Source organism: Diabrotica undecimpunctata, chromosome 5 (genome assembly GCF_040954645.1).
Source record: "Diabrotica undecimpunctata isolate CICGRU chromosome 5, icDiaUnde3, whole genome shotgun sequence".
Taxonomy (NCBI): Eukaryota; Metazoa; Arthropoda; class Insecta; order Coleoptera; family Chrysomelidae; genus Diabrotica; species Diabrotica undecimpunctata.
Genome location: NC_092807.1, coordinates 8,064,099 through 8,088,418, shown reverse-complemented (window position 1 = coordinate 8,088,418; position 24,320 = coordinate 8,064,099). Strand labels below are relative to the sequence as shown.

At 34.6% G+C, this 24,320-nt stretch overlaps 2 protein-coding genes across 2 annotated transcripts in view; both read right to left on the bottom strand.

Moving 5' to 3' along the window:
* Positions 1-4,941: 4,941 nt before the first annotated feature.
* LOC140442076 (uncharacterized) lies at positions 4,942-5,517 on the bottom strand. The gene has a single exon (XM_072533149.1). The coding sequence runs from the start codon at positions 5,515-5,517 to the stop codon at positions 4,942-4,944; it is 576 nt and encodes a 191-aa protein (XP_072389250.1).
* Positions 5,518-8,163: 2,646 nt separating this feature from the next.
* The window catches only part of LOC140441022 (uncharacterized), a 205,850-nt gene continuing 189,693 nt past the window's right edge, over positions 8,164-24,320 (bottom strand). The window contains exons 8-11 of the mRNA XM_072531413.1: positions 14,458-14,643; positions 9,810-9,963; positions 9,450-9,697; positions 8,164-8,451 (exon numbers count right to left, since the gene is read on the bottom strand). Of these exons, the coding sequence (XP_072387514.1) occupies positions 8,175-8,451; positions 9,450-9,697; positions 9,810-9,963; positions 14,458-14,643 (865 nt within the window). The 3' untranslated portion in view covers positions 8,164-8,174. The remainder of the gene's footprint in view (positions 8,452-9,449; positions 9,698-9,809; positions 9,964-14,457; positions 14,644-24,320) is intronic.

The window sequence follows — 24,320 nt, the reverse complement described above, 5'->3', positions numbered from 1 at the left end:
CTGCACTAAATAAGATCTGGGTGCCTCATCTATTTTTTCCAGAATTTTACCTGGTCTCCATTCTCTACCCTCTCTGACACCTACATTCTCTCCTGGCACTATTTCTCTTCTTACCTTGGTGTTTCTATCATAATAATTTTTATATTCGTTTCTTTTTGCCTCTAGTTTCTCCCACTCTTCCTTTAGATTAACGTCTTTGTGCTTTTTATTTGATGGTAGCTTCGATCTAAGAACCCTGTTAGTCACTAATTAGGCCGGTGTTTTATCTGTTCCATTTATTGGAGTATTTCGATACTCCAGGAGCGCCATATCTAAGTCGTCACACTTTCTAAGCATGTTTTTTGCAATTTGAACGGCTCGTTCTGCCTGCCCATTAGACCGTGGATAGCGGGGACTGGACGTTACAAACCGAAAATCCCAGTCTTTAGCAAATTGCTGACAATGCCACGAATTATAAGGCATGTTATCTGATATGACTTCATAGGGTATTCCGTGTGTTGAAAAAATTTTCTTTAACTCCTTGATGACCACCTGAGAAGTTTTTGAATTAATTTTCACTATATCGAGCCATTTAGAAAAATAATCGATCAGAACTAGATATGACTGTCCACCATAATCTAATATATCACTTGCTACCTTTTCAAAAGGTGCTTGAGGCAACTCTCTAAGTAATAGTGGTTCTTTAGCATTGTGACTTTTAAATATCTCACACTTGCTACAATTTCTTACCCAGTCTTCTATACTTTTGTTCATTTGTGGCCAATGTAATATCTGTCTTGCTCTCTGTTGGGTTTTCTGAATGCCAAAATGACTTGAATGCAATAATCTTAGCATGCTCTCTCTCAATATTTTTGGGACTATAACTCTGTCTTTGTAAAATATTAGTCCGTCAAGTAAATATAGTTCATTTCTTATATAATAATAATACCTAATTGAATCGCTTACTCTTGACAAAGTTTTGGGCCACCCTTGTATACAATATTTCTTTACTAGTTTCAGATCCTCATCAGCATCCACTTCAGTCCTAAATTGTTCTCTCTTCTCATCAGTCATGTCAATAGTATGAACTATTTCTGTAATAAATTTATCATCATCCACTTCATCTTTTATAAAATTCCTCGATAATAAATCTGCCACATGCATGAACTTGCCTGGCTTAAATTTTACCTCTATGTCATATTTAGATAATCTTACCCTAATCCTTTGTAATCTCGGCGACATTATGTCCGCAATGCCTTTATGCATTAATGCCTCCAAAGGCTTATGGTCAGAATCAATTTGCACTTTCCTTCCGTAGATAAAATTGTGAAATTTATTGCATGCATAAAGGATTGCCAAGAACTCCTTTTCAATTTGACTCATATTTGACTCTGCTTTCGTTAGCGCCCTAGATGCAAATGCTACCGGTCTGTTATTCTGTAAGAGACAGCACCCCAAGCCATTACTACTACTGTCAGTCTGTATCACGGTTGGTAACTTCTCATTGAAATTGGCAAGCACACTACTTGACATGATTACTTCTTTTATTTTATTTAGTGCATCAGAATGTCTATATGTCCATACCCATGCATTACTTTTTTTTAAGAGTTCTCTTAAGGGCGTGGAAATCTCTGACAAGTGTGGAATGAATGCCCTTAAATAATTTACCATTCCCAAAATTTGTTGTAATTCCTTTTTATTTTCTGGATCCTTCAATCTTCTTATCGCTTCTACTTTTTTGTTGTCAGCTCTCATCCCATCTTTATCAAAGATATGACCCAAGTATCTAACACTTTCAACGCAATATTGTATTTTGTTTGGGTTAAATTTCACATTTAGTTCTCTAGCCCTATCTAACACCTTATTCAGTGTATTATTATGCTCTTCTATTGACTCACCACAAATTAATAGATCATCGAAGTAGACTATACAACCTGGAATATCTGCAAAATTTTCAGAATTTAATTTCTGGAAGTATTCAGGTGCTATGTTAAGACCAAATGGCAGGCGGCAAAATTTATATGTGCCAAATATAGTGCCAAAAGCACATAAATTACTGGATTGCTCATCCAGTTCTACTTGGTAAAAACCCTCCTTAAAATCTAGAACTGTAAAAAATGACTTACCCTGTAACATTGAACGAATCTCATCAACAGTAGGTATTATACAAAATTCCCGTTCCAATGCCTTGTTCAGGTCACGAGGATCTAGGCAGATACGTAATGATTTATCAGTTTTCTCAACAATTACCAGGTTACTAAGCCACTGCGTAGGACCATCAACCTTTGCTATGATTCCTCGCTTTTCAAGATCAATTAGTTGATTATTAAGTTTAGGCTTGATTGTAAGTGGGACTCTACGAGGTGGCCTAGCCACTGGCACTGCATTTTCTTTAAGCTTTAAACTACATTTTTTCTGAAATTTACCTAAACCTGAAAAAACATCCTTATTCATTTCTACAAATTTTTCTTTAGAATGCAGTGTTATGTTATCAATTTTATTAATTAAATCAAGCTCTATGGTAGAACATAAACCCAAGATAGGTGTTGATCTTTCCTTTACAACAACAAAATCTAATAAATGATCAATATTTTTATATTTACAGACAAGTTTTATTATACCCAAAGGAATGATCTTAAAACCACCATATGTCTCAAGTATGACCTTAGTTTCTTTTAATTCATTAATTTTGCAAACTTTTTCAACAAAAACCTTGGGTAAAATGTTAACCTGTGCCCCTGTATCTATTTTAAAGGGTATATCAATGTTATTAATTTTTAAATTTTCCATCCAGTCTTTATTATTTTTATTCTTAATTTCATTAACAGTGATTGATGAAATCATGAAATCATCTACTTCATTATTTTCACTTTCTTCCACTTGTACCTCTCTTACTAACCTACCATGATAACACACTTTATCAAAATGCCCATATTTACCACACTTTCTACACTTTTTTCCATATGCTGGACACCTCCTTGGTCCATGGACACTCCCACAGTTTCTGCAGTTAAATTCACCTCTAGAAGATCTTGCACCCCTGACTGTTTGGACTGAATTATGCCCCTGCTTGACTTTACTTCCAATTGATTCAATTTTCACCTTCTCTAAGCTGTTCTGAACTTCTTTTATTTGAGCTTGGGATACTTCATGCATTTTACATATTTCAATAGCTTTAGTCAGATCTAAATTAATTGTTTTTAACATGCTTTGTTGTGCATCCTTACTATTGGTGCCTAATACTATTCTATCTCTGACCATTGAAAATGCTTCAACACCAAACTCACAATTTCTTACTTTATTTTTTAAATCTGTTAAAAAGTGGTCAAAAGGCTCTCCTTCTTCTTGAATGCGCTTATAAAACAAATATCTTTCATAAACCACGTTTTTTCTAGGGGTAACATAAGACTCAAATGCTTCCAATACATCTGCTAGCTTTCCTTGTTGGACCTCTGTTAATTCCAAACTGTTATAAATCTCAATGCCTTCTTCTCCAATTAAATTGAGTAAAATTGCTACCTTAACTTCATCACTTTTACCACTTTTTCCTGATGCCATCAGATATATTTCAAAACTTTGCTTAAATCGTTTAAAATTTTCGGCCACATTGCCTTCAAATGATAATGGATTTGGTAACCTTGCTTCCATGATTTTTATTTAATTTCCACTAGACTGCGCCAAGTAATAATATTTCATTGGGTTTAATACATTTATTTAAACATACTTTTTTAACAAAGTCTCCAAGAATCAACAATGTCCCAAAACCCATGTTCTAACAATGATCTTGACAAGTAGTGACAACTGACAAAGAGTCTCCATACATTGTGCCTAGAGCCCCGTGACCGTAATCATAACCTACTGATATGACAGTTAAATAGTATGGGGCCCATTGACGTATATCCTCATTTACTTAAAACTCTTCGGATTCTATATTATCAGTTCTGACCCTGTTCCTTGTATGTCTGTATATACTCATTCATAATGGCTTCCCTGAATTTGGTAATTACACCTTTCTTTTTTAAGCATATGTCTATCACCTTTCTTGGAGTAAGTCAATAAATATCACTTAGTGCTTGAGTTCCGTGCGTTATGTAGGTATTAATTTCTTGATAGTAAAAATGTAGTCTTCGATGCTTCTGCCTGCCTTTTCTAAATTCACTCTGTGATTGTTCTATTTTAGAATCAACTTCTTGTAAAAGATGTTTCTCTAATATTGTCTCGTACACTTTGGAAGGGATGCTTAGTAGTGTTATATCTCTGTACTTACTACATTACTACTATCTCCCTTTTTGAAGATGGGTAGAATAACCCCCACTTCCTAATGTTTTGGTATATTGTTATCACTCCATGTCTTATTGGCAAACTTTTGTTAGTAATTCAATACCCTTATCGCCCATGTTTTGTAGCATTTTCGCTGTGATTTTATCAAATTCCGCAAAATTTAGTATAATTTCTTTTATTTCTGCTATAGTTATTTCGCCTGAATTTATGTCTTCTTACTTTACCTCTTCTGGTTCTTCTTGGTTGCTGTCTACATCATTTTGGGTGTTCAGTAGATCCTAGAAATATTACTTGCATCTGTGTAAGATGTGATCATTGTCATGCAGTAGGTGTATTTCGTTGTCTCTTATCTGTTTTGGCTTTTGTAGAGACTTTTCGGTTCTTAGATTCTTCAGGGTTTTGAAGAATAACTTTTGGTTAGTGTGTTAGTCTTCTTCCATCTTGTTTCCAAATTATTTCCAACTTTTCTGTGGATAGTTGTCTGTGGTTTCGCTTCTTAGATAATTATTCCAAGCTATAATATATATATATATATATATATATATATATATATATATATATATATATATATATATATACATATATATAACACATAGTCTATGATGGATTTTTCTCTTCTGCTTCTAACGTTTCTTGTATATTTCTATGCATCTTTGTGTTGGAAAAATGTATTTATTATTATTAAATTATTTTCTCTACATAGATCAATAATACATTCTCCATAGTCGTTTTTTTTTCTTCTCTATATGGTCCTAATACATCTGGGGTATATTTATCTCTTACACCCACTCGACCATTTAGATTCCCTAATACTGTATATCTCTGAGACCATATCTCAGAATAAGTCTTTCTAGCTGCTTTTTCGTCAACATTTATTCCATACATAATGATAATATTAACTAATTTATGTTCAATAGTTACCAGTCTTATCTTTAGAATCCTTCCGTAAGTGCAATCCCAATCTTTAATATTTTTAATTAGGTTACTGTTTATTAGGCAGCCTACACCTTCTTTTGCCCTTTCGCTTTGTGACACTCCATTGGTGATGAGGAAGTGCCTATTCTCTAAAAACTGGGTACATTTTCCCTTCTTTTTGGTGTCTGTTATACCTAGTACGTCTATTTGATTTTTCACAAATTCTTCAGCAAGTTCAACTTCTTTGCCGTTAAAACCTCTGACATTCCATGCTGCTAATGGCCATTCTTTGTTATTGGGAACTATTTTGTTATTGTGGGCTGTGCCATTAGACTCTTTCATTTTGCATGTAAGCATTATGATTTTTGCAGAAAAAGTTGTGTGATAATTTCAGTAATAATAATTAATTAATCTGACACAATCTGACAACAGTGTTGTCGTTAAAACTCAGTTATCATTTCTTAGAAATTAGCGTCTACATTTTTGATACTTCATTACAGTCAGTTTTCTAATCTCAATATAACAGAATTTGTATATTTTGCATAGTTTGGAATAAAGCTTGGTGATCAAGACAAAGTTTGGGCTTCTCATAAAGTTTACAAAAGATGTGTGTAAAACCTTCGAAACCAGTGTAAGCGTGAAAAGAGATGTTTACGCTTTGAGGAACCTATGGCATGAAGAAAGCAAAAAAAACACAATAGTGACGACTGCTATTTCTACTCCTGTGGTTTAAAAGGATTCAGCTTCAAATCAAACCTTTCCAGTTCATACCCAAGTGGAGAGTTAGAAGCAAAGGATGCTTTCAATTGATTAAAAAAATATTCAACAAGAAAACTTGGCACAACCAGACAAAAATATCTTTCATATAAAGAAAGCCTAAGAAACAGTTTGTCAAATTCTCCCAAAAGACAGAGAATATTTCAAATAGTTGGTTAAATAGTTTATAGGTCACTTGGAGGCGAAATTTTGTTGGGCCAGATATCAGAAGACTCTAGTGGATCAAGAGGACCAATACCAGGTCAGATCTCCAGAGTGAAGGATGGCTCGTATTGTGGAGTGTAAGATATTGTGGAAAAATATTTTTGATATAATTTGGATAATAAGATTTTAGATATCTAGTCAAAAGAATGCTAAAGTTGTTTAAAGACTTGAGTTGTCCAACTTGATTTTCTCCACTCCCAGCTGGACTATTTTCCTGATAATTTGGAGACTGCGAGTGAATAACAAAAAGAAAATTTCCATCAAGACATCAAGGAGATGGAAAAAGATGTCAATGGAGATGAAAAACAACAATGATAACACTAATGCTGGATGCTTCAAAGGGACATTTCAGATAGTATCTATAAGCGAAGCAGTACGAAGAGGAGTCTCACAGTAAAGAAACTGGTTTAGATGAATTCACAAGCTTAGTTAAATTCAAAAATAAGTCTTTAAATAAGTAAATATGACTTCACATTTTTGCATATGCACTTTTTAGAGTAATACCATTGGGATCACATACAATAAATTTGTACTTAAATAAAATGTGACATGTTAGAGTAAAACAGAGTTGGTTTTTGGATTCAGTGCATCATCATCATCATTGGTGCTACAGCCCTATTAAAGAGCCTCGACCTTCTCAAGTCTATTACGTCTTAGTCAGTTCTATCCATTGCCAACTGTTGCCAATTTGCTGCGCCTATTTGTCTACCATCCTCATCTACACCATCCCTCCATCTGAGTTTTGGTCTACCCCTTTTTCTACTTCCCACAGGTTGTGACATAAGGATTCTTCTAGGAGGGTTGTTCTGCTGTGATCTTGCCAGATGTCCTGCCCATCTTAGTCTTCCTATTTTTATAAAGGATACTACGTCTTTACCACCAAATATATGTTTATATCTGTGATATATCTCGTAGTTGTACCTCCTTCTCCAAACACCATTTTCACAGATGCCACCAAATATTCTTCTCAGGATCCTTCGTTCAAATATAAGCAGGAGATTTTCATCTGCCTTGGAAATGGTCCATGCCTCCGACCCATATGTCAACACTGGTTGTATAAGGGTTTTGTATATGGTTATTTTTGTTTTTTGGCTTAAGTTTCTGCTTCTCATATGTCTACTCAGTCCAAAATAGCATTTGTTTGCTAGGATTATTCTTCGCTTGATTTCTTCCATCATGACGTTCTCCTTGGTGATCAGGGAGCCTAAGTATGTGAATTTGTCCACCACTTTAAAGGTAGAATTATCAACCGTGAATTGGTGGCCGATGTTTCTGGCTCTATTGTTGGGTGTTGATGACATTATCTTAGTTTTATTTTCATTTACTTGCAGGCCCATATTTTTTGAGGCGTGTGACAATGTGGTGTACATTTCTTCTAGCTTGCGTGTTGTGCGGGCAACTAGATCAACATAATCTGCATATGCCAAAATTTGGGATGATTTATTAAAAATGTTTCCTCTGCTGTCTATTTGGGCATCCCTGACCGCCTTTTCCAAAGCTATGTTGAAAAGGAGACAAGCCAGCGCATCTCCCTGTCGCAGCTCAACATGCGTTTCAAATGCCTGTGATTGTTAGCCCTGTATTTGGACTTTGCAAACAACTTTACGCATTGTAGCCTTAACCAATCTTTCAGATTCAGTGCATAGCAAACTATATTATCACCTTCATTTTTGATTTATTTATGTTGTGTGATTTGTATTGAGTTTTTTAGACTTGTTGATTTAGTTTCTTCCAATATATTTTTATCAGTATTTCACGTATATAGTTTTCCATCTACAATTATCTTTTGGTATCATATTTTTGTCTCTTTTCCACTTTAATTTTTATCTTTTTAGTATCAGACAGTAGATTGGTCCAAGATGAAGATCCCACTCTTGAGTGTATAAGAAAACGAAAAAGTTACTTACATTCAAAAATAAACAACCCTAGCAATATTATACCTACTATTATTTCTTACATTAATTTATGTATATAAAATAAAATATAAAATAAACAACTTAAAACATTTTAAACGTTTATTAAAAATGTTCTTGAAACAAACTCTCGCTATCACTCTCGAAAGGTATCAAGGTCCCTGAAGTCTCCTCAACTCCATATCTTCCAACCAAACTCCATGAATCCGGAAGGTTTTCCACAGCGAAAGAGTCGTACTTTGGAATGATCAGTCTTTCTATGGTCTGGTCTTTGCTTGATGTCGACGGAGCGTCTGATTGGCAGACCACGGGATCGTCGTCTGTATTCAGCTTCGACAGTTCTTCTTTCATATCTTCGGCAGAGTGCGGTTGTTCAATCACACTAAAAATAAATAAATAAAATTATGTGAGTGTGTTCACAACCAAGTGCTTCTAAAACAACAGTCAGTTGCTTCCACCTGAACAATAAACTTATCCGAAAGGAACTCAAAATATGGTTCAAAAATACCACTCTTACCCACAACAAAACACTTTTGTATCTGAGCGTAACATTAGACAGTATATTATCTTTTAAAGAGTAGTTAACAGAATCCAAAAATTGAGTACAAGAAACAACATTATAGAAAAGTTCTGCGGTATCACCTGGGGACTATCGGCTTTCACTCTCCTCTCTGCTGCCCTGACCCTTATTTTCTCGACTGCTGAATATCTACTCCCACTCAATGGCTCCCAGTGGCTCACATTTTGCTTCCATAGCTACGACGACTTAACGCACTTGCAAGTAAATATAAAAACATCATAAATACTAGAAATCTGCCGATCCACCAATATAATGAGGATGTCAGAAATACCCGACTCAGTTATAGAAAGCCACCAATTAAAACGGCAATAACGATTTACCAGACCTCAATACAACCAACGCATCGTCTCAAGAATGGATTCCTTAGCAAATTACCAAAATGCCCTGCATTACCCATAAGTCACCAGTGTTTGATATTTCACAGAAAACATGGTCCACCCTAAAAAGGATCCAAACGAGATATGGAAGATGTGCATATGTTACATAAATGGGAAAAGATAAAATCTTCTCAATGTAACTGTGGGAAAAACCAAATCATCGACGACATTATTGAAGAGTTTCCCACATATCTATAGTAGTAGCCTCAAAGATTTCTTGTTTGCGACCTCAGAATCAATAGAATATATTAAATCATTTAATGTTTGTTTCTAACTGATTACACTTTGACATAATACCTCTACTACTAGTGTTAGCCAATATGACAATGAATGAGCCAAAACCAATGGAAGAATGAAATACTGACTAAAGATTAAAGATTATTTTCATATGTTGTCCTAAATTTTAGGATACGCTATACATACCTTTGACCAGTGATTTCCAGAAAACATTGAATATTATCGTCTTGTACGTCGTAGATGCCTGCAATGTACGATGTGACTTCCGTATTATTACTGAACATTTCTTGATGTTTCGTTATCAAATGAACTCTAAACTCTTTGGCAAAGTTACTTTGAAAGGGTTTGGATGAAACTTCTGTGCAGAATCGACATTCGTAGATGAATTTCCCAGCGTGCTTGTTCGTCAAAAGAACGTGCTTCCTCAAGTTTTCCTAAAAGTTAAATTAGTGTGTATTAGAGTGTGTACTATCAGATTAATATATTTGAATGAAACAATGCAGTCCTAGATTAGTATCATCAATCATTTATCACTCATCTACTTACCAAATTGCTACATTTATAATCACAGTGTGGACAACTATACGGCTTAGCACCTGTGTGTACTCTAACATGTCTTCGAAGATGTTGTGAGTTTCTTGTAGAAAAAGAACATTCTTTGCATTGATACTTCTTGACATCCTTATGAATTGACATGTGTCTAAAATAGGATAAAAATGGTATTTTAGAAACAACATATTAACAAGCAACTTCATTGTGGTATTTGTACAACTGAGTTTCTTTTATAATTTTATCAATAACATGTAGCAGTCACAACTGCTAACATATAATTAATTAATATAATTTATTATTAAAATCCTAAAACCCCTCAGAATCCCGTTTATGAAACGTTTATGGGCAATAGACGAGAACGATGCGCAAGTGTAACAACTACAGGTCAAGAGGCGCTCAGCTAAGGTCAGTTTTGGCCAACAACTCACACTTAGAGGTTTATTTCTCCAAGCCTTTACCGGCACTTTTCGTCTTAAAATCGGGTAGAAAATCTGGGATTGGATTTAATATTTTCCCCGAACATCAAGGGAGAAATTGGAACAAATGATAAAGAATCTTGATTGAAAAACCGACTTCCAAATCTGTAGAAATGAATATTTAAGACCTGGCTTCCAAATCTACCGAAATAATTATTTAAAACCCAGGTGAGCAATTAAATCAGTTAGTTTTATAGGCCTATCATTTTATTGATATTTTCATTGTCTTTTGAAATATTAAAACTGTAAAATCAGAGTTTTCTCATATGTATCATGTGGCCTTGAGCCTAGATCGTTAATTTATCGGACACCTAATTAGTTTGTTCTGTTTTTTTTGTATACCTACTCGGTATAAAAACTTTCATGCCTAATTTACTAGATATTCTTTAAATGCGCAGACGCAATAAATAGACAGGATGACAGTCAGCTGATGAAATAAAATGTTTGTTTATTGTGGTAATTCGATGTAAGAGTATGTGTTGACAGTCATCTTTGGGTGCCTTGATGTTTCTCCAAATGTTATTTTTTGTAGATTTCACCCGATTAGGATAACGTTTAATATTAGAATTAGTTTAACCAAACACCTACTTCAACCCATTGGTAACCAGGAACCGATTGTCTCCAGAACCACAGCGTTCTTCTTCATTCGTTTTTTTCGGAGCCTCAAGGATCGTCCGAGTCTTAAGGGGACTTATCCAGGACAGCTGTAGTGTTGTGACAGACATTAACAACTAGTTTCTCAGGGTTAAGGTTTTTTCTTGTAATTTACAACTTTGTATATGCATATACCAAGGTTAGTACTTATTACAGTTTTTTGTAACATCTATAAAAGTTAGGTAAATAGTTATTAATTAATTAAATTAGATTCATTGTTAGGGAAGGGGTTTATGATTTTTGTATAGCGGTTTTTAAAAGGGAAGGGAAGAAATTTATGTATCAGGTTTTTTAAAAATTATATATATATCTTTCCGAGTCTGTTGGCCATACTCATCACACTTGATCACTTTAGATATCTCCCAGCATCTATGTGTAAGCATAACACTTACACATAGATCTGGTGTTTAGCTGCTTCGACACATATTAGTCGTATATTTGTTAGGTAAGGTAGTTTCTTTTGTATAACCGTCACGGTTTTTTTTTTAGTATTTATATTACCACCTTACCTATCTAGGATTTAACTTTCGTAACTAACCTTAGTGTTAAGATTTCGCTTCTCCCATGGACTTAGATTATAGATTTACTAATACACTTTTTCGTTTGGCCCAGTAGTGGGGATATTTAATTTTGTCGTGGCTTTTTGGTCCTCGCATACCGTAGCCCCACTACTGTAATTATATTTTCTATATATATATATATATATATATATATATATATATATATATATATATATATATATATATATATATAGGTGAGTTTTGTTAGTTGTTAATATTATAAATATATTTGTTACAAGTAGTTTTGCTTTTATTTCAGTTCCTGCTTACAGTTATAATATAGCAGAACAAGGTCAATAGTGTCTTTTCGGTTTTTAAACATTATTACAGGGTATTAAATCAATAGTACTTTATTCCTTGTTGTTCATAACTTCATTTATTTTTTTGTTAATTTCCTTCAGAAATTAGCTGGCGCCCATTTTAGTATTTTCCTAGGCATCTCCGTATATTCTCTTATCTTACCCCTTTTATAGTTCCAGATTTTCCGGTGCATTATTATATTGTATTCTTTTGGATAAAAAGATCTCTTTTCCCCTTATCTCAAAGCCAAATTCTAGTGTAGTGAGGCTAGCCCGAATTCGTGCTTGAGGTTTTGTGTCTCTGTGTTCTTTTGAGCTAAGCCATTCTTTTTTATTATAACTTCTTTGCTAGTTCTTCTCTAATTTATCATCACCTTCTCCATATACCACCCCCTAAACTTTATTTAGGTTTCAATTGGCGCTTTTGCGTTTGCAATTTGGTTAGGTTTCAATTGGCGCTTTTGCGTTTGCAATTGAATAGGTTTCAAACACACCTGAGGCATAATCGCGAAAAAGGTTTTTTCAAAGTATTTGATACGGTAGTAACCCCTTTAAGAATCTTAAATGGAAGATGGAACAAGTATAACATCGGTTTAAATATATTTTCATTCATTTTACAAATTTGTTGAATTTTTTTAATCCAAGCTAAAATTGATGAAAAAACTTTGTTGGAAGTGTCTGTGATCAAAATAAAACATAATTATCAACACAAATTTGATCGAATTAAATATTCAAATTACAACTCATTTACTTGCTTATAATATTCAGATTTTTACTACATTTTCCCGAATATTGTGAATACTTTTTTATGATCACATAAGAAAATTCCCAATGGTGCTAAATCTAAAGATCTTGGGATTATTTAATGAATTCTCTACTACTAATTCGGTATTCAAAAAAATCCTGGTTCAAAATATCACGTAAACAGTGTGCTACTGCATAGTGTTAATACATCATTCTCGTTGATCAGGTCAGTATTTTCAATAATTTCCACAATAATGAAGATAGAGGAAATCTTGAAGAATATGTTAAATATAGGTTGGTAGTTAGTGCAGGTTGGCAATTGTGTAACAAAGGGGTTATGTCAACGTCATGTTTGGAAGTGAGGTCAAGATAGTGCAGATAAAAATTTTTGCTTACAAAATACTGGCAAATATCGACGACACAGCGATAGCGGCCTAACACAGAAATGTAGACATAGCGGTAAACAACTTACAACTTGCTATAAACTCCGAAAAGACACAGGCTATACTTAAAAAGAAAAGATACCAACAACCAGAACAGGTGACTGTGCAAGACAATCCCATCGAGTGATAAAGCGAAGCAAAATACCTCGGAGTAATCATGGACAAAGGCTTAACGTTTAGTAAACATGTAAACGCTACAGTACAAAAAGCAAACCAAAAAGCAAACATGGCAAGAGCATCAATAAGAGGCCTAGCAGCAAGAAAACGCAAACTTAAAATAAAAATAAAAATAAGATTAATAAATAGTATAATTCTTCCTATACTAACATATGCATCTCTCGCATGGGGACACATATGTAATACATAAAAAAAATACAAGCTGCACACAACAACAGCCTAAGAGAAGCAGTCAACGTACCGAGATACGTTGAAGAAAGATTCCTCTTTAGATAACTACAACAAATCAGAGTGACTAAAATAATGAAGGAAAAAGCATGGACAAAGTTCGCGGAGATAGAGAATCATCCCAGTCACATATTGCGAGAGATCATGAGGTACGACGCTTTCCACAGATGGAAGCACAAACGACCCAAACAACAAATAGTAGAATAAAATCAAAATACTAGAGAGAAAAATCAACAATCATACCAGAGAGAAAACAAAACACCAAAGAGAAAACATTTCAGAAAACAACAACAACGCACAATGAAGATAGTTCGTAGCTCATAACACTCGTGGACAATCGATAAATACAACGTGGGCCCAGTTGCCTTAAGAGAACAAACTCTATATTGTTATATTGTCACATATTTGTATATATTTTCAATGTTATAATATAGATATTGTACTAATTATGACTTTTGTTTCAGTTTCAAAACTCACAAAAAACGATTAAAAAATACTAACAAAAACCGGCGCAAGCCAACAAAAAAAAACTAACAAAAAACCCCAAAAATCCGGGCACGCAGGGCCCAACCCCTCGAGCACCAAGTCGCCGAACTGAGCCTAGCTCAGAGTGGAGACTTGAGGCCCAAGTAAGCAATTTTAGTTCGCGAATAAGCCACAATAAGATAACAGAATTATGGTTTTTCTTTGATTGGCACTTTTGTCAGTCTCGTTGTCGTCTACCAGAATAGAAGGCTTTTGTTCCTAATATAAGTATATGATATACAGCCAAGCACTGGGAACTTTTCCTTTATAAATAGCCTATTATATTGCACATTAACAAACGCTTTTCACTAACTAACTTGGTTACTGTAATGTTGTTGTAATGGTCTTTTTAGTAATTCTAACATTGAGAACAAAGCTTTTCCCTTTCACAACAAGTCTGTAACATAATTGTTTGTTTATTATTGTTTCTTGACATTTCTCTTCAATTCTATTAATAATTGTCTGGAGAAGTAGTTTCGTGAGACTAATTATATCTGAAATCATATAACTATACACATAAAAATACAAATACTTACTTGAGTAATTGAGCCTTTGTTTTTCCTTTGTACTCGCACAGCTCACAGACAAAATTCTTCTCGTTCGAGTGTATTTTAAAGTGTACGTTGATTTCACTCATTTTCCTAGCTGTGAAGATACAACCTGGATGAGGACATTTACATAGTTTTCCGGTGTGGATCTGCATATGCTGTTGTAGAATGGACCTACAAAAAGAATATCATGAAAAATTTAACACATATTTTTAGCATTAATAAAGCTGTAAATGATTGTGGAAACTGAACTTATGATATTGCTGAGAAATATGTTTGTGAGCCATTTTGTTGCTTTTGGAGATTAGATTGCAGTGACATTATTTTCCATTGTTAATTAATTGCATTAAAAATTCTTTGCCGCCAAAAAAGATTCTGAAGCTGACCACCTGAAAAACAGGGATATGGGTCTTTGACGACCCATATATGATATATATATATATATATATATATATATATATATATATATATATATATATATATATACATATATATATATATATACCTGTCGTATAGGTCTTTAACTCTTAAGTGAAGCATGGAGCTTCAGTGAAAACACGCCATCGGGTTCTATTTTGCGCTAAGGCCTTCACCTCACTCCAAGACTTTCCTTGACCTCTTATCTCGTCCATGATGGATCTTCCCCAAGTTTGTACTGAGCGACCTCTAATTCTTCTTCCTTGGGGATTCCACTTTAGGGCAATCTTTGCAATACTGAAATTATTTTTTCTGAGTGTGTGACCAATCCAACCCCTCACTTTCTGGATTTTTATTTGATGTTCTACCCCTTTTTGTTCGGTTAGGTGTAGGTTTCACATCCGTTGAGTAGAACAGACATGATATTATACTGGAATATGTGGATCTTTGTCCTTGTAGTATACTCGCCAGATCACCAGACAGGGTTGAGCATGCTGCATGCTTGTTGAACTTTTTGTATCCTCATACGAATATCGTCCTTTGTACCTCCGCTTTCTGGTATGATACTTCCAAGATACGAAAAATTTTCCACATTTTTATTCTGCATGTTGTTGATAGTAAATAGCGTGTTGTTTCTTGCATTTACTCTCATGGATTTGGTTTTACTAATATTGATTTTCAAACCTACTTTATTGGCTTCAGTGGAAAGTATTTCCAATTGATCAGCCACATCTTGGAACCTTTGTCCTAACAGGCAGATATTGTCGACCTATTCCAGATTGCTTAGGCGTGTAGTTAACGTCCATTGTATCCCTCTTGTGTCGGAGTCTAGTTTGGACAGAACATAGTCTACTGCTATGTTAAAAAGAAACGGAGAAAGCACGCATCCTTGTCTGACTCCATTCAGTATATATACTGTCAGTGTATAGTGACTTTATATAATGGAAATTAATTTATGCGGGATGTTTCTTAGCTCTAAAATTTTCCATAAAGCAGTATGAGATAAGCTGTCAAAGGTACATTATTACCCTCCCAGTATTAATGTGGTCTATGCAGGAGGATTCTGGTCTAAAGCCTGCTTGACCAGCTCCAAATTCAATCTTGTTTGTTAATCCTTTAAGTATGATGGCCGTGAAGATTTTATTCATTGCGGTAAACCAGGTTATTCCTCTCCAATTTTTGTACAGTGTGAGGTTGCCCTTTTTGGAAGCTTTATAATGTTACCCCTTTTCCAGCCCGCTGGAATGCGGTTTGTTACTCACTCCTCTCAGATTATAGGGAGCAAAAGTTCAGCAGTTGCAAAGCAAAAGACGACAGGTGTAATTAACGTTAGCAGAGCAAAAGACGACAGATATAATTAACGTAAATTCAAAAAGCTTTTACAAAGAAGTTAAATAAATCTTATACACTTAAAGTTATCGACTTTCTTTTTTCACTTAAAAATAACAATTTTAAGGAGACCGTAACATTACTTCTCCTAAAGACCATATTATTTAATTAGCACAAGTATGCAGCTTGTTTAAGTAAAGTGTAAATTATAAATAATAAAGAGAAGCTAACAGAATTTTTTTAACTCCACTTCTCCGCCACTGCAACAGCAAATTGGTTCCTTCTTCATAGCCAATCCTCTCTCTTCTTTGTCACCGGCCACTTGAATATCTCATGTCTTCAATAACAAATTATTGTGTAAATAAAAACTGCGTTTTATTTGCGAAATTTCTTTTAATAAACTCCGTGGGCTCATCGAGCGCCTATTCAACATTGGAAATACTGTCGACGTTTATCAAATATTTTAGTGGATACTCAACTGGCTGGCACGCTAATTGACATTATTAATTGCTCGTTTAAACGTAAAGGCAAAAATTATCACGGGGGTTCTGTTGTGGTGTCAATATGCGGGTTTAAATAATTCCGACAAGAATATTACTTAGTGTTGATCTGAATATATTTTGTTGTGCTATGTTATTTTGTAATTAATATACAGTGTGTTCCAAGGAAAATTTGACCCCCCAGAAACTCAGAAACCGAGAATTTCTTCAAAATTAAAAAAAACGTCAATTTGTATTGGAAGGAGAACGAATTTTCATGCCAAATTCTGTTCTCAAATGTACTGTCCTCCTCTAATGTTCTGTCTCGTATTCTTGGTAATTTTTTTTTATACATTGTTTTTATTTATTTCTCGTCATTTAATACTCTGCCATCATCTTAGTGTATCTAACACATCTACCAAAAGTAATTCTTCTCTATTTCTACAAAAATTTAGCGCCCAAAAACCAGGTTGTCTATATACAGACGAGAAATGAAAATCCCATTTTTATCAAGAGGGGTTACAAAGCGGTTAATGACGCGCAATATATGGATTAGCTCTGACCGTCCCGTTAAGAAATTCATGGCATCTTATCTCGGTGGAGGAAAAAGTAACAATCCACTGTCATTGAAGAGCAGGATAATTTCGGATTAAAGCACCACGAAGATTTGTACGCCAGTCTCCCAAAAATCACCTCAGTTATGCTTTCGAAGTGGTACATCAGAGACTAAACGCTAAAAGATAATCCTCTAAGCAATCGTCAATATGCATACCAACCTAATATAGCAAAGACAGGAAAACAGTCAAAGCTATAGTAGGTCTTCTAACAGGATACTGTAAGCTGAATAGGCATTTGAAGCTGACGGGATTATCAGATAATGACCCGTGCAGATTCTGTCATCTCGAAGAAGAAATAGCAGAACACATGTTATGTCAGTGTGGCAGTCTGGCAAATGTGCAGTTCTTTGCATTAGGAGAAGAAAATCCACCCGCAAATAGCTACATGGAAGGTACAGTCTCGAAGCTACTAGACTTAAAGGGTCAGGCTAGAGAATGTTATCTAGTACTACAGGACCACAATAGATCTGAAAAGGTCGCAGTGGAATAGGCCAAAAGGCCACCTCTCTAAATCTATCTATCTCTGCATTCGAAATATTTTAATCAGGTTTTTCCAACCTAGGATTTTTAGTAAAGTTAATTTTTTTGTTATAATGTTATAATGGCACATGATTTCAAAGCATTTAACGTGCGCCATATGTTCTCGAAGCGTCCATCGGCAACCCTCTTCTAAACTCCTCATTTTCCCAACTCTCTCCTGCTCACATTTCAGCTGATCCAATCGACCGAATAACTTTTTGTTAGATACTGAAGAGATTCTCTTAGTCATGTTGAGATTTTCTCGAACGGTAAAAAGATCTTGTTGATGATGGTTACACCGAAACCGAATCTTTTGTCTTTGTTTTGATGTTAAAGGGTTCTTACCTCTTGTGTATTATTTAACCTGGCATATCTATGAGGAAAACTTTTGGTTTCCCTCTTGGCAGTTTCATAATTCGGTGTATCACGTCGTTAATTCTCTTTTTAAGTTCACAAGGACCTTCCCGTTATCTCTGAAGTTTAGAGGACTGGCCTCAACGTTGTTGTGGATTATATAGATAGACAAGATCATCCACTTCGAAGCTTCCATTCTTACATCAAGAATTATATAGATCTTTCAGTATATCGCTGCAACATCTAAAATTTTGAAGCAAGAAAATTTCGAAATATTTTCTGTGCCATAAAAATTGTATCAATAAATTCTTCTTCTTCTTTATAAGCAACTCTGCTTGTTCATTGACGAATTAATGCTTCTATGGAAGGTTGCCATTCCATTTTTTGCGCAGTCGTCCTATACTTCTTTTGGCGATTGGTGACTTATCTCTTACTATTCTGACGACACGGGTCTCCTCCATTCTGCTTATGTCGTTATTCCATTCTATTTTGTATCCATTTATTTATACACTGTATGTTACATTTTCTTCTAATGCCTTCACTTCTGTTTCGATCTCTCATAGTATTTCCTGTAATTCTTGTCAGTACTCTCATTTATGCCGTTTCCAGTAGCCTTTGCGTTGTGGCTGTGTCAGGTCTTGTTTCTGAGGCATAAGTCATTATTGGTCTTACACTGGCCTTCATCTCACCCTTCATTCGTGACTTCGTCTCAGTGTTAATGTGTCTGTTGTCCATATAGTGTTATTAAGGCATCCTGTCAGTCTATTTGCTTTTTGTATTTGATCTCTCACTTCTTTGTCCAGGTCTCCATAGCCAGACAGTGTAATTCCCAGGTATTTTATTTCCAATACTTGTTCAATACCTTGCTCTTCAATGCTAATTCTTTTGCTCTTATATTAAATCTGTGGACCACTCTTGCAGACTATCTTTATCTTGGGCTATCAATATTGCGTCGTCTGCGTAATAGAGTATTTTTATTTCTTTGTTTCCCATTCTGTATTCTCTTCCTTTGTTAATGCTTTTCATGATTTCATCCATGATCAAGTTGAAGAGCATGGGGCTCAATGAATCTCCTTGTCTTATTCCGCTGCCTATTTCTATAGGTTCTGTAAGTTGTTCATCTATTCTGACTTCTATTTTGTTGTTTTGGTAGATATTTTTGATAGTTTTTATAATATTTAGGGGAATTTCTCTATTATACAGAAGATGGATTACATCCTTGAGTCTTACTCTGTCAAACGCTTTCTTAAGGTCAATCAGACAGCAATGCTGGTCTACTATACTCTAGTGATTTCTGAGTAATTTGCTTTATAACGAATATTGCATCTGTACACTATTTTCCACTACGAAAACCCTGTTGTTCATCTGCTAAACTTATCCTCTGATTTATTAGCACTTGTAAAATTTTTGTTGTAAGTTTTAGCGTAGTATTTAACAAGTTTATTTTAAATAATTATGTTAAATATATGTACAATAATATTTCAGTAATTCATTTGGTATCCCGTCTGTACCTGCTGCTTTTTTGTTCTTCATGTTTTCAAGTATTTTCCGAACTTCCTGTACAAATTATATTAAGTGCTTCATGGTGTTTTCGGTTCTAATGTCGTTTGTTCTTCCTCTGCATGGTTCTACCTCTTATAAGGCGTCATATTTTTTTTTGCGGACTATAAAAAGTGCATGTGTTTCGTTTCTAATTGTCTTGTAATTATGGTATGTCTCTTGTGTTTTGCTTGACATGTATTTCAGGTAAGCTTTTTTCATTTCTTTATATTTTTCCTTTACTTCTATACACAACCATGGAGTTCTTTGCCTTGGGAACGATTTATTTTTATTTATACTTCTTTCGCCAAGAACTTCCAATAAACTGATATTGCTAATTGAAATCACCGTTTTAATTCAGTCGATGATTGTCAGTATTATTTTTTGATCTTTTGTAGCTCTCTTTCTGAATTTTTAATTAATTGGCTTTTAGTATTTTATTTATTAAACATTATAGGAAAATCGGGGGACAAATCCAGGGAACGGGATAAATATGAGGCTTGATAATGAAGATTTTTATCCCGTTAATTCTCCCGACTGATTATACCGTATCGTCAATTCCCATTAAACAGTGATACTTTTCCCTCGACTGGATTGTGATTGATATCATCATCGAACTCTGCGTTGGCCCATCACGAAATGAAAAATGGTGAATGACTACCCATCGGTGGGTATTAATAAATGTGAATGAATCGCAGGGCAAGTGGTATCTGTCTGTAATTTCCTCTGGCTCGAATCCATTGGTAATTTACTGCCACCGATGGGCGTTCTACTCAAAAATCTGGACGTGGGGCGGCATTTCTACCGCTTATAAATCTGTCAAACCGATATTGTATTGCTGTTATTTATGTAGAAATCAACTGTTCACTTCATTCTCATCAATCTAGCGCGCCATGACCGGCCAGCACAGCCAACTATATTATTTTATTTTATATACTATACGATGCAGTGCTGTATTTAGTGCTGTATTTGTTGAAATATTAATATTATTATTAATATCCAGACATTATCTCAGCACTAGACTAAATAATATTTATCTTTTAGATACATACAAACATACAACAAAAATAGGAGAAACAAACAGAAACTTTTACGGATAAAATTGAGATACTAAATAGAAAAAGTAAGTTGAAGTGTGACAGGTCATACAAAACCTTGCAGTTTTAACAGTATTATGAACGACAATAAATTAATTACTGATCACAACGATTTACTTCAACATTGGAGAAACTACACACAGCAACTATACTCAGACAACACTAGAAGAAACTCTGAAAGTGAATATAAAAGTGAACCCTCCCCCAAAATATTGAAGTCAGAAGTTGTACGGGCTATCAAACAGAGCAAATAGGGAAAAGCACCAGGCGCAGAAGACATATACATAGAGGTTCTAACAATGTTGAGTGAAGACAATATAGACGCCTTGGTAAATCTTCTTAATGACATTTATGGGTCCGGTCATATACCACAGGATTGACTTCAATCAACCTTTATACCAATCCCAAAAAAAGCCAAAGGCTAATAGTTGCGACCAATTCCGAATGATCAGCTTATTGACCCAGGTTCTAAAACTCTTCTTCAAGATAATTCACACAAGAATATACAACAGATATGAAAGATACATTAGCCCCACACAGTTCGGTTTCAGACAAGGATTTGACACAGGAGAAGTCACTTTATAGCTTAACTGTCCTACTTCAGAAATGCAGAGATCAGCAAAAAGATGTCTTCCTATGCTTTATAGATTACCAGAAAGCGTTCGATTGTGTGAATCATTCAGAATTAGTAAGATTACTCCAGGAACGTTCGATAGATGAGAATGACCTTAAAATCATAAAGAACCTTTATATGAATCAAGTGGTATCTGTGAGAATAGGACTGGAATCTACATCATATTTCTCAATCGAGAAAGGTGTACGACAGAGTTGTGTTCTGTCACCCCTCCTTTTAATCTTTACTCTGAAACGATTTTCGATAGAGCCTTAAGTGACACTGAAGATGGAATCAAAATCAACGGACAGATTATTAGTAATATTCGCTATGCTGATGATACAGTCATAATAGCTGATAGCCAAGAAGCACTACAACGGCTAATAGATAGAATAAACACTGAAGAAGAACGACTGGGCTTGAAGATTAATATAGACAAGACGAAGGTAATGGAGGTTAGCAGAACACGAAATATGCAATTAAATATAAGAGTAAACAATAAGAACATCCAAAAGGTCCTCAAGTTCAGATATCTCGGTAGTTGGATAACTGAAGATCTAGATCCAGACATGAGATACGTAGCAGGATTGAGCAAGCCAGAACAGCACTTACTAATATGAGAACCTTGCTAAGCAACAGCAACCTTAACTTAACGCTTCGATATCGCTTTGTAAAATGTTACATTTACTCCATACTGCTATATGGTGTAGAAATCTGGACCATAAAGGCCAATGTGATGTACCGATTGGAGGCCTTTGAAATGTGGGAGAATGAGAAATTTAGAAGACTACTTAAAATTGCCTGGACAGATCACACAACAAATGTCGAAGTATTAAATTGAATGGGCAGAGAACGAGAATTGCTGCCAATAATATAAAGAAGAAAAACTGCTTATCTGGGTCATATATTTCGAAATTCCAAGTACTAGTTCTTAAAGCTTATTATGGAAGGGAAGGTAGAAAGAAAACGGGGCATCGGAAGAGAGAAATACTCATGGCTTAAAAACATAAGGAATTGGACAAACCTCATGCACTCTTTAGAGCCACACAAGGGCACCATAAGAAGAAGAAGTTGAAGTATCATAAAAGTTGCATCTACATAAATAATAATCTGACATCAAAAGAGAAAGAAATACAGAAAGAAATAGTTAAAATAGCAAAGGAAGCAAAAAAGGAAAGGAAAACGGACAAAAATAGGCTATAAGAAGTTGTTAGTGAATGGGAAAGAATGAATATGGGGAAAAACAACCGAGGAGATATGACACCGAAACGACAGGGCAAAGGAATACCACCATGGAAAACAGAAAAATAAACACAAAAGAAAGGCAACAATCCAAGGACATAATAAAAATTGGGACTTGGAATGTGAGAGATACTTATGAGCAGGGAGCTTTAATAAACTTAGACCAAATTATGGAAAAATATACAATAGATATCTTTGCCCTACAAGAAACGAAACAACTGGGAAATGAAATAATAAAAATAGGTAAGAGCACACTGTTCAAGAGAGGACCAACAGATATTTTGGAGTGGAATTCATGATGTCGGAGAAAGTAAACAAACCAGTTGTAGATTTTCAACCAATATCAGACAGAATATGTTACTTGAGAGTAAGAGGAAAGTATAGGAAGATGAAGAAGAAGTATCATTATTGTACATGCGCCCACTGAAGATAAAGACTTAGAAACCAAAACAGAGTTCTACGAAAAGCTAAGCACCCTAATAGCGAATAGACAGAAATACGATATAAAGATATTGATTGGTGATCAGAATAGACAGAAATACGATATAAAGATATTGATTGGTGACATGAATGCGGAAGTTAGAAAAGAGGAAATATATAAAAGAATAACAGGGGGACGAAGTTTACATAAGGAATCACATGAAAACGGGAAAAAGTTAATACAATTTGCCACAGAGAACAAAATGAAGATAGTTAGCACAAGGTTTGATCACGAAGACATTCATAAGGTATCATGGACTCCCGATGGAAAAATAAAAAATCAGATGGATCTTCTATTGAAGTTATAGAAATGGAACAAAAAGATTTCCTGAATTTCTCACAAATTCTAAAAAGTCACTACGTACATCGCAAACTAAACACTGACAATAAAAATATTTTCTGACATTACATAAGATGGTTACAGCATCGCACAGATGCACTTTCAAAAGTTTCTTATAAAACTTCTTTTGATTCAGATTATTTTAAGATAATGTATTTGTCAAGAAAGAAAGTGCTACAAGTTCAGCTCAACTCTCTGGGCTTGCATCAAGCAGTAGTCCATGCGAAGTTACGCTAACCCCACTAACCAATCAGAAAGTTCCACTATCAGATAAAAAAATTAAAGACCTCAAGGACTTAATGCCTTACATTTCTCTATCAAACAGGTACTTTTATGAATGTATTTTTGCTGGACCAGCACCAGCCCAAATATATATTATTGTGATATTTAAAGTCTTGGTGCGCCAAGCAATAATTAGCTAATTAATTTTTTTGATTAATTAAAATTATTTAAATGATATGATTATCACTCTATCACAATTTTTAATTCTTTTATCTCAGGGTTACATTCGTGCTTCAATATCTATGCTATTACATGTGAAAGGTGAGGTCCAGAGAATACCGGAATAATAAAAAACAACATATGATCTAACACTATATATTGAAATAAAAATAATGAAATAATTCACACTCAAAAGTTTTCAATAAACAAATCTCATATAAGGATTCTCAAAAATTTTGTTCTACGTACGTGAACAATCAAAATTAATGGTACAAACAATATTAATTGAAATCTCCAAATTCCGAACTATTCTAACTCTCCTAATCAAAGTATTTATATCCTTTCTAAATTAAGTGTAAAAATTGTGTTATCAATAAAAGAAAA

Excerpts from the sequence above, each read along its gene's own strand:
- LOC140442076 (XM_072533149.1), bottom strand. The coding sequence starts at position 5,517 with ATGAAAGAGTCTAATGGCACAGCCCACAATAACAAAATAGTTCCCAAT.